General features: G+C 44.7%; 1 protein-coding gene across 5 annotated transcripts in view; it reads left to right on the plus strand.

The window, feature by feature from the left end:
• MLLT6 (MLLT6, PHD finger containing) overlaps positions 1-17,153 on the plus strand; it is a 138,477-nt gene extending 121,324 nt beyond the window's left edge. For all 5 annotated transcript variants that reach the window (XM_053259997.1, XM_053260000.1, XM_053259999.1 and 2 more), the window contains 4 exons: positions 866-1,224; positions 1,915-2,023; positions 3,046-3,399; positions 3,993-17,153. In XM_053259997.1, coding sequence (XP_053115972.1) covers positions 866-1,224; positions 1,915-2,023; positions 3,046-3,399; positions 3,993-4,037 — 867 coding nt within the window. In that variant the 3' untranslated portion in view covers positions 4,038-17,153. The remainder of the gene's footprint in view (positions 1-865; positions 1,225-1,914; positions 2,024-3,045; positions 3,400-3,992) is intronic.
• The last annotated feature ends 1,665 nt before the right edge of the window (positions 17,154-18,818 follow it).

An 18,818-nucleotide genomic window follows, 5' to 3' on the forward strand; every position in this document is an offset into this window, starting at 1 on the left:
ATTGAAGGTGGCAGAGTGAATTTCAGGTATACAGTTCTAACTGGGAAGGTCTCCTGCTCAGGGAGGAGACCATCTCCATATTGAACCAAGACCATGTTGAAATGATCAGGAGTGATGTATGAGACTGATAAGAGTTTTTTTATTTTACTTATTTAACTTCGGCCTCCGGCTGTTGTTCCAATACAACTCCCATCATCCCCAGCCACTGTGGCCTATAGTCAGGGATGATGGGAATTTTAGTCCATCAACAGCTGAAGGGCCAACGTTGAGCAGCCCTGATTTGTGCAGCCCTGATTTCCTATACTGCCTTTCAACAAATTTCTGACCGGTTGAAACACAACTGAAACAGAAGCCGAGAAGTACTGGAGTTCCATCCCTGCGTGTTCCCTCTCCACTACACTCCTGGGTGTTGAGGATCCCCAGGCTGTTGGTCTTGGGGAATTTCAACATCCATGCCAGGGTCTCCTTTTCTGGGGCAGATCGGGACTTTGTGGCTGTCATGACGGCTGTGGAGCAGTCCCAACATTTCACTGGCCTGACCAGTGTGTCCTGACACCTGTATGCTCATACAACATTATAGGGCTGTTCTCACAGTCCTCAGTAGGGTAGGAACACATCCTACCCAAGTTCAGGAGCTGTGTGCACTTTTGTGATAGTCTGCGAGTAAAAAGCAAGGGAGGAGGGGGAGGAAGTGATGGTGTGTGAGACTCACGCTGGGTGGGAACGCGCCGTCCTACCCAACAGCTATAGCCAGCTGTTGAATGAGGTAGGAGACAAAGGCGCAGCATTTTAGTTTTCGTAACGCAGAGCACAGACAGCCCTGGATGTGCCATCTTGACTCCGCCTCCTCCTTCTTTCCTTCCAGGATCCTCACTCCGGCTGCCCAAGTAGAAGCAGTTCCTCCCTCTCCTTCCATAGCACACCTCCTCCACTGCCCTTGCTGCAACAGAGCCCTGCTTCCCTCTCACTCACTACTGGGTTACAGCAGCAGCCACCAGTGAATGGCTTGGCCAGAGCCATAGGGACCGCCCATGGAGGAGGGGCTACAGCCAATCACAGTCTGGTGGATGGTCTCCTTGGAAACATGGCGGGAGGACAGCAGCAGGTCCCCCTCAATGGTATCCTAGGAAGTCTGAATGGAGCAGTGGCCACCCAGATGCAGAATCCCCTCTTGGCACAAGCTGGCGGACTCCCAAATCTGCAGCTCTCCACCAGCCAAACCAGGTAAGACTCAAATCTAAAGAGGGGAAACAGTGAACAAATGAATAAGGTGGAAAGTGGGCTCAGGAGGCCAAGAGACATTCTGACTGCCCTAAGTTGCGTGATTTGTTACCATTTAAACCAAGGAATGTGTTTTCTTGATTAATCCTTAAGGTAGGATTTCCCCCTCGCACTTGATCTGCAACCCCCCACAGCTTCCCCCCATATCTCCTGTTCTTGGCTGAGCTACCATGTTTGTTTATATGCCATGTGCTTATTTTGGTTTGATTTGTGCTGTAATTATACACAAGAGCACTATTATTAAGAAACATGGCGGCATGGACCAGGCACCATGACCACCAGGCGCCAGTGAGGGCAGCAGGAAAGGAAGGAACCCCCACCATGAGGCAGGCATTACCATGCTCCTGCACTTCTCTTGTTCACTGTAGTGAGTTCTGGCACAGAAAGACTTCTTGGTAGATTGTGCCCCATGTTAGTGAGCAGGAGATAGGCCATTTAGAGCGAAAGTGATGTGTACAGGCCCGCCATTTCCGGCTGTAAAGAACCCACCCTTTGAGCATTTTCCAAGTCCCTTAGGTTCTTTATTACAGAAAGAAAAGTCTGTTGTTCCGTTTCCATGACCTCTGTGACACCGTTTCCAGCTGGACGGTGCTAACCTCACCCCCGCTTCCTGCTTGTCTTCCTTTCCTCCAGTATGTCTGGCACGAGCCACCTGACAGAGCAGCAGCGGCAGCTCCTCAACCAGCACGAGCTCCAACTCCAGCAGTTACAGCAACTCTTGACGTCACAGCCACTCAATCCGGTATGTGCCACCCTGTTGACCTGCTCAGCTGCTGGCCATGACCGACTGGGGAGGTTCCTTGGCCTCCTGCCCGCAAAAAAGAAGGGAGAGGAGTTCCAGAAGAACAGGCGGAAAGGCTAGCCTCTTCTAGTTAGAAAAAACAGCAGCTAGGGGAGAGGTTTATAAAACCATGCGTGTTGTGGAGATGATGGGCAGAGCAGTGGTTTTCAAATGATGAGGCAGGCACTTCATGGAGAGGGCTCTCAGCGCTCAGAGGAAACTGGGACGTTTCAGCGAAGGACAGGATCCTGAGGCAGGTGGAGCCTACCTTACCCTACAGCTAGGACCAGGGGGAGTTGAGGTCTCCTGGGGCATCTGAGGTCTCCTGAGGTCTCCTGAGGCATCTGGTGGGCCACTGTGCGAAACAGGATGCTGGACTAGATGGGCCTTGGGCCTGATCTAGCAGGGCTGTTCTTATGTTCCTAGATGGCAAATTTACTTCAAAGTTCCCCAGGAGTGGTGGGTTTGAGTTTGCACATCCGGGAGGTGCACACCGTGCACCTACCAGTCTTTCACAAGATTGCACATGTTTATGTGAGAGAGAGTTCCCCTAGCTGGTATCCGGTGGACAAGGCAGCCTTCTGCCCCTCAGACAAGCAGCCACTTGCTTCCCACCCCCCAGGCCTCCTCTCAGCAGCGCATGCAGTAAGTGGGGACCCTGCAAGCCTAGGCAGCAAGAGTTAGCCCCACATTGCACAGCACACTCGGAGAGTCTCTGGCCTGGCAAGGAAAAGTCCGTTTCGCAGAGGGAAAGGCATTCTCGGTACATGCTCCGGCTTTGTTAAGCCTCCTCTTTCTTGTGGGAAAGGAGCTCTGCACGTGCTCGCAGGTCATCAGTCCTAGGTACCAGAACTTTTGTAAACAGAAAGGAGCAGCCCTTGGTGCAGGGTTCTTCCTCCTCCTCTCCCTTCTGTTGTATGTGTGTGATGGAGGGATTGCAGCTAAAAACGTTTTGCAACTGGTCATTATAATTTGATTTCTAGGAACAGCAGACCTTGGTGTTCCAGATGATACAACAGATTCAGCAGAAAAGGGAGCTGCAGCGCCTCCAGATGACTGGCTCCTCCCAACTGCCTATCACCGGCCTCGTGCCAGCTACCTCCACGTCCCTCCTCCACTCCAGCACGGCACCATCCACCGCCAGCAGCACCCTCCTGACCTCCATCTCCCCTCAGCAGCTCAATCCAGCCAGTTCCCTGATGGCTTCCTCACCGCTCAGTGCCCCTGGAAACAGCCTCATGTCGGCTGCGGCAGGGGCAGCTATTCCAGCTGTCCTCACTACACAAACCAACCCTTTCCTCAGTCTACAGGGTGACAGCGGCAGCCAGAAAGGAATGGTGGGTATCTTTTAGACAGACTGAAAGCAGAAGATCACTTGCCAAGGCTGTTGAGCCATTGGCTGAGCTGCTGTGATATCACAGAATGTTCCCAAGTATTCTGAGTGCTGGAAAGGAAGAGTCGTAGAATGGTGACAAACTGCATGGCTGTTGCAAGGGAAGTAGATGGTCAGTGGGGTGGGGGTGAAATCTCATGCATGGTCCAGGGGCATTAGGCTGCATTCTGTCAGCATGAATTGGGGAAAGAAATAATTGGGATTTGAATGCAGGAAGGCTGAAGGCTGGAAACAGAGTGATCAGACGTCCTCTGAGGCAAGGGCAGACAACTGAAGGAAGGAAGGAAGCACTTGTCCTAAAGGAAATATAGGTGAAGGTGCAGAGATGTGAAGAAATAAGAAGAGGAGGCAGGGACTTGGGGGTGGGGGGGAAGAGGAGTCAAAAGGGGATAGTGATGTTTAGAATGGTCCTCAGGTTTGGGGCCATACCTGAGGTGGATGCTTTAATTCCCTACCTACATTTTCCCCCTTTTATTGCTATTTGATATGCAACCAGCCTAGACAGTTCTGTGCTTCTGTCATTTTTTTCCCCTCTAGAGCATGAATGAAAAGGGAGGTGCCTCAGTTCAGGACAAGGGCTAACTTTGGTGATTCAAGGCTACTCTTTGCCATAGGAAAATAATCTCTCCCTGAGCCATGGATCCCGAAAGGTAGAGCAACCGCATGCAAGACTTCTGAGAAAGTCTTCCTGCTGTGGGCAGGGCAACACCAAGCGGAGGTGCGTCAGGAGTCCATGTTCCTTGGTTCTGAACCTGCTGTCCCATGTCCTTCCAAAGAAGGCAGCTGAAGTGGACACACCCTCTCCCTTGCTGGCTTTCTCGACAATGCTGCACTTATTTCAAGAGAAGTTGCACTTCAGGGGAAAAGAAGGGGAAGACATCTGCTCATCCTCAGACACCTGTGGATCCCATCGCTAAAGGTGGGGGTCTGCTAGCTGGATTGTGGCCACGTTATCCTAGCAGATAATGCTCTGCAGAGCAGGGCATTTTCAAACCACGGCTAAGAAATCCAGCAGTCTATTCAGAAGCAGGAAGGTCCAGCCACAGCAAAATAGGAAGGGATGGAACTTTTGAGGTCTCCATTGCATAAGAGGGCAAGAAAGGGAAAGTGTTAGCTGGAGTAACCCCACAAGAATCCTGCACCGTAAAGGTCTTCAGATGTGCTCATGAATGTGGCTTCCCTAAAACTTACTGGGACATGGTTCTTCCAGGGGGGCGGGGGGGGAACCAATCTCAGTGAGACTGAGAGCAGCCATCTTTGTTCTCCCAAATCTCCCCCAGTCATTACGAGACTCTCTCTTAGTAATCAGCCTAAAGGAAACCATCCCTAACTTCCATGCTGAATAAGACACTTCTCTTCCTCATCGTTGGGAGCCTTTGTAGGCAGCCTATGGTTTAGAAGACCAGGACCAGTACATGTCTTTGCTTACCATCAAGATGCTTTCCAGTCACTCAGAAGGATGTTTTCGTTCTTTGATGGTCTGAGTCAAAAGCCAACACCAAAGAGGCGGGATGGAGACTTTATCTAAGGGCAGCAGCTGTTCCTTCCATCTCCAAAGCAGCTCTGTTCTGGTAAAGAACATCCTTTTCCACAATAGGTGGCACTAGGCTAAATTCTAGCTGATCAGAACGTTGGTCTTCCCATCACTGCAATTCCTGCCGTAACTCTCTTTTGAAACCAGGTTCCTCAGCAAAGGCACCAGCTCCCTTCTGCCTTCAGTTTTTGTTTTTGTTTTTGTTTTGGAAGGATGCTGTGATGAGAGGAAATGAGGCTCAAGGCCAGATGTCTTGAGGCACTCCACCCAGCCCCAACTTTGCTGGATAATCCAGATATCTTAAGGGGTGAGACTCCCGGTGACTGAAATACTGAGGGTCTTAAAAGGTTTTTCATGCCTCCATGGATATACAGTCATTTTAGACACATCCCCACCACCTCTTCCAATTTGCACTATTCTGACACATCGGTGGTGAGCATGTGCTGATGATCCCCGAAAAAACCACTGCTGTTCAAATCCATCGTGTGTGTGTGTGTGTGTGTGTGTATGTGTGTGTGTGCGCGCGCGCTTTGTTTTTTGTTTTCTTTCTGTTCTTTCTTTCTTTCTTTTTGAAAACAAAGAAAAATACCTGCCACAGGGTGGAGCTGGACTTTTAAAAAAAGAAGAAAGAGATGGCAACTTTTCAGGATTTTATCTTTTGCCGTGTTTATCTTATTCAGACAGATGTGCTTGATTCCAAATGTTGGTTGTGGGTGAGTGCGTGAGTGTGTGTGTGTATTGTTTAAGGTTCTGTTTTGCTTTTTTAAAAAAGATTATGTTTAACAGAAAGCTACTGGAAACTAAAGCTACTGGAAACTGACGAGAACAGCAACTATTCCAAGTGGAAATTAGAAAGCACCTCTTCCTGGCAGCTTTGGCACAGATTAAGGAGCAGCTACAAAACAAAACAATGTTTGACATTCTCTCCCTTCTCTTCAGTTGAGTGTTAAAAACACGGACAGACAGAAGCCTCCATCAACGTGATGCACTTATTGTTTAGACAGAAAATCTCACCTTTGAAATGCATCCAGAACAGCATTTCTTATCGCATTCCAATTCCATTTTGCCCTCCACTATATTATTGGTACTCATCTTCTTGGTCTCCATCTAACTGTCCACATGTGCAGTTGGCTTGCCAATACTGAAGAAAATCAGCAATTGCACAGATCAGCTGTTTGGTGAGGAGTGAATAGTGACAGGGACTAAATCCAACTCTTTGGTCCTCCTCCCAAACAACTGATGGGTGCTATCTCCAGTTTTCTCATCGGGCTGACAAGAAGTCAGCCTTGCAGCTGGATTGGGAAGGAACAGCTCCTGCAGCACTTTTGGAGTTCCTCATCCAGATAGGTATGCAAATCTATGTTCCCTAGCAGGATTGGAGTATATTTCCTTCCCAACCATATGCACTTGCTTCTCCTACAATTGCAGGCTTGACCTTACTAAATTCCTTGCCCCCTTCCATAAATGCTGAATTTGCACAGTTGCACCCATACACACCCAAATACATTTGATGCAGTGTGCCAGGGGGTGGTGTTGGGGAGTAACTTGAGATGTGGTTTTGAAGTGGCAATGTTTTCCTTCAGCTAAAAAAAATGCAAGTGAATGGGCACACAGGTGGATATGGTAAGCAGGTGCAAAGGAGCAAATTCATTATTAATGTTTAAAAAGCAGAAAAGGTCTCTACACTTGAGGAAGGAGGACTGGGCACTAGCTGGGGAGAAGGGCAGGTTCAGGTGAGGACCTAGAATTCTGCGATCCTAGGTGTGAGATCCTCTTGACAAGCAAACATTTGCCTACAGGAGTGTCAGTGGAGAGCGTTTATGGGTTCAGAGATATGCTTGATTCTCTCCACTGCAAACCACACAGCACCCCCTGAACCCCAAGGGACTGTGCAGGGATAGCATGCTTTGGTCAAGTGGTGGAGATGTGGCAGAAGAACACAACGCGACGCTTTGTTTTTCAGTGCCACTTCCCATGCACGAGGTCAAAAGCTGAGCTATCATTCTGTACTGTATGTGGCTAAAACAACCATTATAGGATGTGTGATCAGGGGCACGTGCATTCCACATGTCTGTGATCATGCAAACAGCTGTAGCATTTTCTGTCAGCAACCTGAGAATTGCTTGCAAAGCAGACTTCTAGCAGGTGACAGGCCTGGAAATGTGTGGGTTGTGCTTAATGAGATCTCAGAAGCCAGAGGGGGATGTTGACAAGGCCCTGGTCAAAGAGTGGGGCATCAGTGCTCTGTGCAGCTCCTTGCCTCTCCCCATGGCTAGCAGAAGGAGAGTTGAGGTGCATCCAAGGTTGTATTCTGAGTGCTGTGGAAGCAGATACACTGCATTTTGTTCATATGAGCAGTATTTTCCCCAGGATCATGTTTTGGAGAAACCAACTGCATGTCTGGGGCAGAAGTTGTCTGTGCATGGCACTGATTGGCTGGAAGTGTGTGTTGTCACAAACTCACTTCCCCAGGAGAACAGCAGCCAATTTGATGAGATGTATGTCTGCCAAAAACATCACGAAGGCTGAGTGTGGGTCAGGAAGTCAAGCTAACTCTAGTGGGAGGTGGGGGAAACACCAGTTCTGTCAGGGTGGCCGAGAGTTTTTTTCATTCATCTAGGAATTTCTTTATCAGAAGCATATTGTTTAACCAGAGAGAGGATAATTTATTAATAGATTTTTTACTGTTTGCCCAATAAATTATATGTCAAATGGAAATAAAGGTCCTAATACCCAGGCAAGGCAGTCTGCTGCTGGATTTGGTAAGGAGAGTCTGTAGTTATCTGTTGCTCCTGGTTCTTTTGACGGATCAGAACATGAATTATTCTGTTGCTCAGTCATGGATAATTGGACTGAAGAGGTTCTCTGCAAAGGCCAGTTCTGCAAATTCTCTGCAAAGAGCCAATTCTTTGCCATTCTTTGCAATTCTCTGCAAAGGTCAAGGTTGACTCTGCAAACCAAAAAATGGTTTCAATGGTTCCAGGCTGCATTGTCATTTGCCTCTTTCCTAAATGCCTTCCCTTCAGGGGAGAAGAAATCTGTAATTCTGGATTGATTTTGTATATAGGATGCTACATCCTCAGTTACAGGAATTAGACCAACTCTCTCTAGTAAGTACCATTTCACAATAACAAACAAACCTCTCCAAAGACAATACAATATGGAGTCAAAACAATAGGGTAAGGAATGCTAAGGGACCTCTAACAAAAGCCGAGTGACAGGAGAGATCAGGCTCACCATTCTGGAGAGTGGGCAACTCTTATCACCCCTCAAAGAGAGGAGAAGGATGATGACAGCTTCTCAGCTGCAGGTCTTCAAGACTTCTTCCTTCAAGGAGACAGTTTCTGCTTCATGCCTCAACAATAGAGAAAGATGATGGAAGTAAAAGTGAGGAGAATTAAAAGGAAGCACTTATTGATTTCTGGCATCATTCAAAGGCCCACTTTCTCTTTTCAAAGTGTCGGCTCTGTTCACCTCCATCCAGCCTCTGCTTCAGCTGCAAACTCTCCTCCCAGCCTGGTCTGTTTCAGACATTACTTTATATCAACTTGGGTCCATAAGGTCTGCATTCGCTTCATTTTTGAATGGCTGGATTGAGGTTGGTCAGCAACCAGCTGCCCTGTTCACCACCACCTCACTTGCCAAAGGCAGAACATCTGGGAAAGCAGAGAGGTGGGAGAAAGGGCATGCTAAGGAGTAAGGGGGACATAATTAGGCTGTTCACACAACCAAAAACTGGGTAGGACAAGTGTCCTACCCAGGTTTGGGAGCTGTGCACACTCCCAATTTTGCGGTGTGGGGGAGCAAACAACTAGGTAGGAGGAGGGAGAAGGGATTGTGTGGGAGCTGGGAAGGACAGCTTTTTCTCCTACCTTGGTCAAAGGCTGGGTATGACAACACTGCCCTACCCTCTCCTGTCCCCCACACAGTCACTCCTCCATCTTCCTACCTAGTTGTTTTTCCCCACACAACCAGACATTGGAAGCACACACAGCTCCCAAACCTGGGTAGGACACTTGTCCTACCCAGTTTTTGGTTATGTGAACAGCCTCAGTAGCTGTTATCTTGGTGATGGGAAGGTGGGAGGGTGGTGGCCACATTGAGGAATAGAGAAACTTAACTGTTGCCATCTCAAAATGGTCCAGATGCAACCCTATAGTGAGGCAAAGGGTGACAGTAGATTTTTGTGCCCATCGAGTGACAAAGTGGGAGACAGACCTAACTCATAGGACACAATCCACCAGAGTGTTCTCCTACACAAGTGAACAGAAGCTGCACAAGTGCATGACAGCTTTTTTCAATGGGACTTACACAGGGGAAAGTCCCATAGATTGCACTCCATGTTCATCAGTGCAAGGTAGGAGAACGTTTTGGGTTGTTGCTGTTGTTTTAATGTATAATAAATAAAAATGTTCAGGCTTGCCAAGTATCTTGGGTCAGCCCTGGGATCCCCCAGTAAATCTGGGTTGCTGTCCAAGGGGATACTCTCACTCAGGGCCACATGTCCCATTTTATTTCTTCCAGTGTGTCTTCAAAATATATTAGGCTCATTCACATGATGATGAGTGGGGTAGGAGAGGCATCCAGCCCTAATTTGGGAGCTGTGTGAACTCTAATAGATCTCTATAGATACCCTCCATTCATCTGTCAAATCCCCTTTCAAAGCCACCTAAGCCAACAACACAGCTTTAACAGTGAATTCCATATGTCAAAAGATGGGAGAAATATGTGAAGAAATTATTGGTTTTGTTGGGAAGTTTTTAAAAACTTTTTTTTTTAAAGAAAGACATTTTTAAAAAATCTTTCTATTCTCTATTTGACCAATTAAGGGGAACATACAGGTGCATGTATGTTTCCCCTAATTTAAGCAAATATTAGGAGGTGTAATTCAGGTTGGGAAAATGATGCAAGATGAAAAGCTTTAAGCATCTCATTCAGCACCAGAGTCCCAGGGCAATTCACCACCACCAACAAGCTGCTGCTTTTAGAAGAAAAGACACAAGAGATCTAATAACATCTCCACAATATCAGCTACATTGGCTATTAGGAATTTTATTTCTGAACTAAAAAGCCCCAGACACTACGGCCTTTCTTCACATAGAAGGTGCTCCAAACCCAATGATTATTTTTTATTGTCTTTTCTGCACCTTTTCTAGCAGATATACCACCACCACCACAACAAACCTGGATATCAGAAACAACCTCCCAAGAATGAAACTGATTTGAAATTGACATGTCTCTTATCCTTGGAAAGTTAACATGGGACTTAAGCTCCATGATAAAAAGTGATGTTTGAAACAGACTAGAAGTGCACTTTGAAAGAGCACTGTGGTCTCTTTTGGCAGGGATAGAATGGAAATAAAATCTAAAAAGATAAAAGTTCCACACCTTGGTTGCACTGGGGTATGTTTCGTTACCCATCTTTTGATGCTAATGTCTCATTTTAGAACATTGCCTGTGTCTTTAACACCCTGCTCTGTTCCCAGTTGTTATTTTTAATTAAATAAGAGGAAAATATGTGTATATTTTTGGCAATTAAGGTAATGTAGCTAAGATATATTTTTTTCATGCTGCTTGACTGTTCTTTATTATAATAAATATTAATATCAAAAGCTTTTTTTAAAAAAACACCAGAAAATGTAATAAAACCATGGTTGTTTCCACCTCACCCAAATTAACTAAGTATGGTATGAGAATGGGAGGTTTTTGGTTGTTGTTTTAACATAAGCATTGGCAAAAGTATTGAGATTTACTAGCTGTGTCGGAAATGTCCAAGTTAAAAAATGTCAGTATAATGTGTGCTTGGAAAGGAACGAAACTGGATATAAGTAAGAATTTTCAGAAGCCCCAATTCAGCAAAAAGAGAAGCACGCTGTCAAGCCACAGAAAGCAGAAGATACTATCCCAAAGACTTATGGGGGAAAGTCATTAATAAAATAATTCAAAACTCATTCCAGTGGATTTTGAGCATGTGAAGCTCTTCATCCAGGAATTGTAAATTTATATATATTTTAAAAATCAATTTAAAAATCAAAAAATTTAACAAATGTTCTGTTATTACACAAGTATAATGATCTCACAGGAATGAAGGGATTTCTAACAAAACCAAATACATCTCTCCCTGAAGTAGGAATGGAAAGCAACTAAACAAAAATTAAGAGGTTTAAAAAGTCTCTTGTATAAGTTGATGATAGATTTATTAAGTGCCGTCAAGTCGGTGTCAACTCTTAGCAACCACATAGACAGATTGTATAAGTTGATACCAGATTTTTATTATTATTATTTCTTGTTTACACTGTCAGACAGGTATTATCGACTGGTTTGTTTTATCCAGACATCGAGTCCTTCCCAAGGACCTGGGATGCCAGAATTTTATTGTCAGTTGTTATAGATATCGTCGCAGAATATAGGCTGTTCCCAGTAAAGCTGCTTTTTGTAATTGGCTGATGGTGATTTCTGTGGCCCCTATGGTGTTGAGGTGTTCTTCAAGGTCTTTTGGAACTGCACCCAGGGCGCCAATTACCACTGGGATTATTTTGGTCTTTTTCTGCCACAGCCTTTCAATTTCAATTTGTAGATCTTTGTATTTGTTGATTTTTTCTATTTCTTTTTCTTCTATTCTGCTATCCCCTGGTATTGCTATGTCGATTATTTTCACTTGTTTTTCTTTGTTCTCGACTAGAGTTATATCTGGTGTATTGTGTGGCAGATGTTTGTCTGTTTGTAGTCGGAAGTCCCATAATATTTTTACATTTTCATTTTCTACCACTTTTTCAATTTCACAATATTTCTTTTATACACATTGGCCGGCATCCAGACTGGATTACCCCTCCTGAGTAGTCCCTTTGAAATTATGTAGTCCTTTAGAGTAACCCTTGAGTAATGCTATTGAGTAATTTAGTCTGGCTGTCAGCCATTGAATCCAGTTGGGATCCCTAATTGACTGAATTCCAGCCTTGGCACTGGAAGATGTGAGAATTCTGGATCACTTTGAATGCGCAGACTATTTTAATGGCACCTTTAGAATAATTCCTTCTGCTTTCTGTGGAGTGAACATAATATGTGTGTAGAAAAGATGAATCTGCTACACTGGATTCACACACACACACACACACACACACACACACAGAGAGGCTTCTGTGTGGTGGATGGTGAAGACCCTATCTAGCAATGGAACTACGCATGCAACTTCAGGATTTACCCAAAGGGATTTCTTATGGGACTGCATGTGTGTTACACATGCTGTCTGTGAAAGTGCAATGGTATTCCTAGTCAATGGTGCCTATGAGGAGGGCAGGTTTCCTGTTGGTTCAAAATTCACTACTTACAAGTACCCAACCCAAATGAGAGCTGAGTCTTGAAGCCCTGATCTTGCACACCATTTGAAGCTCAGCAATAGAGCCCAAGAGAGGAAACTGAGTCAGAGGCTCCCTTTGAATGGCGAGTTGGACAACAATGCAGGAAATAGTTGAGACAGGTAATCAAATGTATCTTCCACCCTCTTACTAGGCAGTTCCTGTTCCTGCTCAGTACTGGGGCAGCCAATTAAAAAGCAAGATTACTGAAGGCATGGGTGGAGGTTATTTGCTATGGATTATTTGGAAGGCTGCTTCATGCTTTGCAGAAAATATACATTTCAGCATTGCACTGTGACATGGAGGAGAGATGCATGCTTGAAAACCCAGGAGCTGCAGTTGGTCAAATGTCCCAGTTGTGTATTTATTTACTGCATGTCTTTAGACATGAATCCCCCACACACATTACATTAGGTATATGAAGATACCAGGATGGGAGCATGCCATTTCTGTGATGGAAAGCAGCACTGAGAGTGAATGTTAGAAGGTCAGAAAATGCCAGTATGATGTGAGGGACACACACCTACTGCTGCATTCCCTATAGAGCTGTTGCCCTGTCGTGTGACCCCATGCAGCAACATTATGCGTGTGAACATCACAGCCATTTGGGCAAAGCTGACCATGTGGTGCTTCCAGACCTAGTTGCTCCCTCAGCAAGAGGAGGATGGTTGTATGGGAAAGAGCCACATTATCATCAATTCTGTCTTATGAAGTTCACCACCTTGCTCCCATTTGGCAGTGGTTCTGTGTGTGAGTGAGCATAATTTGAATCAGATGGCTGTTTGGAGGGATCTGTGTCACATGTGCGGTTCATTTTCTGTCAGTTTTCTTCCTTCTAGCATCTTTGGAGAGATAAGTAAAATATAGAAGAAACACACCCAGGAGTTGTAATTGGAATTCTCAGTTGCAGAGAGCACCCATTTCTCCATGTTGCAGAGAGCACCCTAAAACTATTCTTAGTGTACATCTTGTTGGGTAGCAGGAAACAGATGTAACAGCCCAGTTAAAGTTGCAGCTGCCGGTTGGCTACCTATCTGAACATTCGCTTCCTGTCACTGGGGGACTCTATTGTTCAACTCCAATGTACAAGAGCAGGAATTCAAATCTGTGTTCGGGGCCGTAAACGGAAAACCACCACTGTTTAATGTGGGGATACTACAGAGGAGCCACAGCATTTCACTGGATATTTTAAAGGCAACGTGACCAAATATTTTACTGAAGACAGATGCCAGTGGTATTGTAGGGGCATCGTTGCCCTTGGCAAACATTCACGTTGCTTTCATCCCACAGTTGTCTCTGGTCAAACAGGATTTTGAAATATTAGAAAACCCTGAAAAACATGTTTACCAGAGGCAATAATAGGTGAATATGCACATTACAATTATGTTTCTACCAAACCACCATCACATTCACTCTTCTAAAACAATCATCTAGCTTTGTAGTGTTTACTGGATGTCTCTTTCTAGTCAATGCAACCCATGTGCAAAAAGAGTTTTCTATCAGTGATCTGCTGAACTAGGGGAGCAAAAGCCTGCTATAAGAAGAAAGGAAACAGTATGTGTGGGTGTGCTGGAGGGAACTCATCTACAAACCCATGCTTACTCTAGAGCAGGCTGCTCATCTTCGGCTCATCTTCGGCCCTCCTGCAGATGTTGGCCTACAACTCCCATAACCCCTGGCTATTGGCCACTGTGGCTGGGGATTATGACAGTTGTAGTCCAGTAACAGCTGGGAGGCCTACATTGAGCAGGCCTGTTCTAGAAATTCCCATACACTCCAGTTTGCTGCAAACTGGGTTCTATTTATCTGCCTCTTCAGTAGGCTGACCACAGCTTTCTGATAGTCCTGCCATTCTGTGGAATATGGGAATGGCCTAGCAAAAGTTCGGTCCAAACTTAATAGAATGCCCTTCGGTTTCTTATTCTTTGTGGAAGATATTGAGGTGGGTCTCACGATCAGTGAGACCCGCTTTTGCCAGTTTTGCGGGGAGAGCAGGCTAAGCCCACTCTCCCCACAGACAAGCAGGGCGGGAGCCCTGGGCAGCCGGATCGGCCGCCCACACAACTGCCGGCTCCATGACGGAGCTGGCAGGGGCTGGGGAATTCGGGGGCCGCGCAGCCTCCTGAAACTCCAGTATGCCTTGCGCAAGCACACAGGGCATACTGGAGAGACCCCCGAGCCGGGAGGCTACTTTTCAGCCTCCCACTGGGGGTCTACTCAAGATTTAGAAAACCGGGTTTGCGGAGCACTCACTCCACAAACCCGGTTTAAGGGGAGGGCTAGTTTGGTGGGTTAACTGCCAGGAAGCCACCGGGCTCGCTTGCGAGCCTGGTGGCTCCCACTATCAGGCAAAATCGGGCTAGGCTCCCCTAGCCCAATTCTGCCTGATCGTGGGAATAGCCCCATTGTGGGGAAAGTACAAAAATCTTCATCTACTAGTACTAGTAGATACAAAATTCTTCATCTACTAGTACTACTACTACTACTACATCATTTCCCTGTAATTTTTATGTGATTATTATTTATTTTGTCCTCCCTCCACATGTAATGAAATTGATATACATTAACTTCACACAAACAGCTGATGAGTGGGTATGTGTGTGTGTATCTATTTATCTATATTGATTTAAACAGTATTCTTTTTTATTAACAGCATCCTTCTGGGATCCATATACTATTTGTATGGAATTCTGTTTGCCGCTTTTAAAATCATCTATAGCGCTATAGATATATAGATATACCGTATTTACCTGAATCTAAGAAACGACTGCTCAACTTTGGCCCTCCTGCAGATGTTGGCCTACAACTCCCACAATCCCTAGCTATTGACCACTGTAGTTTGGAAATAGGGGAGTTGTAGACCAACAACACCTGTGGGGGGTGAGGGCAAAGTTGCACAGCCCCGAGTCAAGTCCCCCACCTCAGTTCTTTACTGTTAAATATAGGGGGAGGGGGTCATCTTAGATTCAGACTCCTCTTTATTTTAGGTAAATACAGGCATGATCTGTATTTATCCTCTATTAAGGCATTGTCTTACATTCAGAGTCACCTTCTATTCAAATACGGTACACACAGAGAGAGAGAAAACTAGCCATTAAGGAGAAAAATTCTAGCTTAGCCTTTTTTCCTGGTGTGCTAGTTTCACATGTGCAGGGATTTTTTTTTTAAAAAAAAATTCAATCACGTTTCCCTCATGAAATGGTAGAGTCCAGAAACAGTTTTACCACTTCACTGGCTGCTGATGTGAACTGAGCCTAAATGTCTCCTTGACGTATTCAAGATGTGGTTGTGGAAAATGAAAGAGGACAGCTCCATGCATACGTCACAGACTCTCAACACTTCCTGCAAACAGGGCATTCTGGCTTCACCCACTCTCAGTGGTATTTGATTGCTTCCCTTTGCTGGCAGTAGTTGATTGCTTCCCTTTGCTGGCAGTATCTAAACCTCATGCCCATATTCATTCTGATCATACTGATCAGAAGTTGAGTTTTACTTTTTCCCCTTGATCTCTTTCTGATCACAAGGCCAACATCTGATTGGTTGTGGCTCAGCACAACCAAGCAAATAAGTGAACTGAAACAGATGTGTCCACACCAGTGTTCCCTTTAAGGCATGCACACTTGCCTGCGCTCACAAGTTTTTTGATGTCCACTCAGTTAATTTTTGATCCAACTCAGGTTGAGTCAGGAAGGCCCCACTTTGAATGCACATGCACACACACTGCCTTGATACTCCCACCCAGAACAAAACTCATTCCGCACATAGATGAAAAAAAGTTAGAGAGAATACTGGTCCACACAGAATTTGAACCGGTTTATCCCAATATGATAATGGGGTTTGGAAGCTCTTATCTAAATCAGAGCACAAACGATGAACCCCCCCCCCAAAAAAAGCTGTCTACATTTGCAGATCAAATGTGAGTCTTTTAATGAATTGTTCTAGAGAACCCAAATTTTTGCTTAAGATTCTGTGTCTTTTTTATTGGTCTTAATAAAGGTATTACTTGATTGTGGCTTTTGAATTTTAATTAGCACAGCCTTTCAGATAATTTTAACCTGTCTTTCAATAACTTCAAACTATGTTAAAAATCTGTGTTAATAACTGTGCATCCAGTGCTTTATTTCTGATGTTGCAGAAATCATGCAGTTGGCCAACCATGCTGTAGAAGTTAGTTACAAAATCATTAACAGTGCAAATGCCACACTTTTGGATGAGCAAAGAACAGGTGGCAGATTTGCAAACTGCTAGGGGACAAATCCCTTCTTGGCAAAACATATATTCTGAATGTTAACTAAATTTAAAATGTGGAAATGTTGGCCAACATTTGAATTTTCTATCAATATTTTGTTCAGTTCTTTTGGAAAAGAACTTCAGTAGCTAATGGGTATTGCAACAAAACAAGCCAGTCTATGTACATTTCCTTGCTTAAAAAAAAAAAATCTGTGTGGGAAAATCTAGGCCAGATGAGTTTCTGGGATTGAATTACATTTATTTTATATCATATTAATGAACAGATATTTCTCATGTGGGAAAAGTATGTTAAGCTTAAAATGCCATACATATTTTTTCTATGAGATACTCCAGCACAGTAGCTAACGGTGGTAGCAATGTCTCAGACATCAAACGTCTGCTTACTTTCTTCCATCTTTCACTGTTGACTCCTCTCATTTCATACCTGTCATGTATAATGCTGAATAAAATGTCTTTGTAACACTGCTGTATTTGTACAACCAGGAAGCTGTTTCAATCCTTGTTCTTTTAATTAAAAAAAAGTTTTCCAAATAAATAAAATAGGACATTTAAAAAAAACTTCTACAACACATTGGAATCGTGTGTGTGTGTGTGTGTGTGTGTGTGTGTGTGTGTGTGTGTTAGATCTCAGTTACTGTTTCGGTATGGCACAGTTAACTCTCAAAACAAACAACAGTGAAGAAAATATGTGTTTCCGTCTTCTCCAAGCAGTGTGTGAGGTCCAGGAGCAACACAACAAATCTTAGTTTCCTTTGGATGTAACAGTACAGGAGACTAATCATGCATTTGTAATATTTATTTACAAATACAGAAGCAGAGTGCACTGGAAACAAATTGACATTCTATACAAAATCTAATTCTGTGTCTGATTTTCCGAGAATCAGCTATAGATACACCCTGAGTTGCTTCTTTGGAGAACATATACAGCTTCTGTGTATGTGTGTGTCTGACTTCTTCCTCAAATGCAAAACTGCCAAACTGGCTCCAAACTGCTTTTCTGTCCCCTCCACTAGTATTGTGTAGAAGATGAGAATCCCTATAATGATAGAGCCAATCACAGTAATCAAGATGGTCAAATTCTGAGCACCTTAGTGCAACACTAGAAAGGATTGACAATGCACAAAAAGCACCAACAGGATGGAAATACACTGCAAAGCCAGCACTATAAGAAATTTGGGTTCTTTGCTCTGCTTGTTTGTAGTGCAGAAAGGCACCATTAAAGAAAGGCTGTCACATGTCAACATTGTGGTCATTTGTGAAAAAGAATATTGGCAATGGACAGTCAAGATACATCCATACCCCACATAGCCCATTCATGCGTTATGTTCACACTCATCTGGGTGTACACAGGTACAGATCTGTACAGAAGTACAGTCATTCACATGTTATGCTGAAATCAAATACAGAAGTTCACTTCCTATCTGAATCATGCATTTGAAGGGCCTGTACCCAAGTTCACTTTTAAAATGAACACAGGTATAGTCATCCACACAAACACATGTATGAGTGCACAGACATCTGTACACTCATACAGCATGATTTCTGAACTGTGCTTCAGAGATTTAGGTTCTAGAGGCTTGGTGCTGACTCTAAAGGTAAAGTGTGCCATCGAGTCAGTGTTGACTCCTGGCAACCACAGAGCCCTGTGTTTGTCTTTGGTAGAATATAGGAGTAGTTTACCATTGCCATCTCCCGCACAGTATGAGATGATGCCTTTCAGCATCTTCCTATATCGCTGCTGCCCGATATAGGCGTTTCCCATAGTCTGGGAAACATACCAGCGGGGATTTGAACCAGCAACTTGTGGTTTGCTAGTCAAGTCATTTCCCCACTGCACCATTAGGTGGTGCTGACTAGTACACATTAATTTATTGTATTAAAAAGGCAAGAGTCAGCTGAGTTATGGATAGCTACCAGAAAATGGGAAACTGGTCCTGATAAACAAGGACAATTGTTTATGTGCATAATCTAGTTTAGCTGCTGCAGGTTTTCTCAAGGAACAAGAGGTTGGAGGAAGGGGAGTGAGGGTGGCAGGGTCTGTTATTGTAAACATCATGTGGGCCAGGGAGGGATTTCCCTGCATGGTACTGCGAGGATGAATACTGCAGGGCCTCGCTGGTTGTGATAAGCACCTTTGCCTGGCTCCTAACAGGGTGTCTTTTGCTCATTTAATACACGGTGGGGAAAGCAGACCCAGCCCAAGCGTCCCCAGAGCTCAAGGCA

The sequence above is a fragment of the Hemicordylus capensis genome, chromosome 6 (genome assembly GCF_027244095.1).
Source record: "Hemicordylus capensis ecotype Gifberg chromosome 6, rHemCap1.1.pri, whole genome shotgun sequence".
Classification (NCBI taxonomy): domain Eukaryota; kingdom Metazoa; phylum Chordata; class Lepidosauria; order Squamata; family Cordylidae; genus Hemicordylus; species Hemicordylus capensis.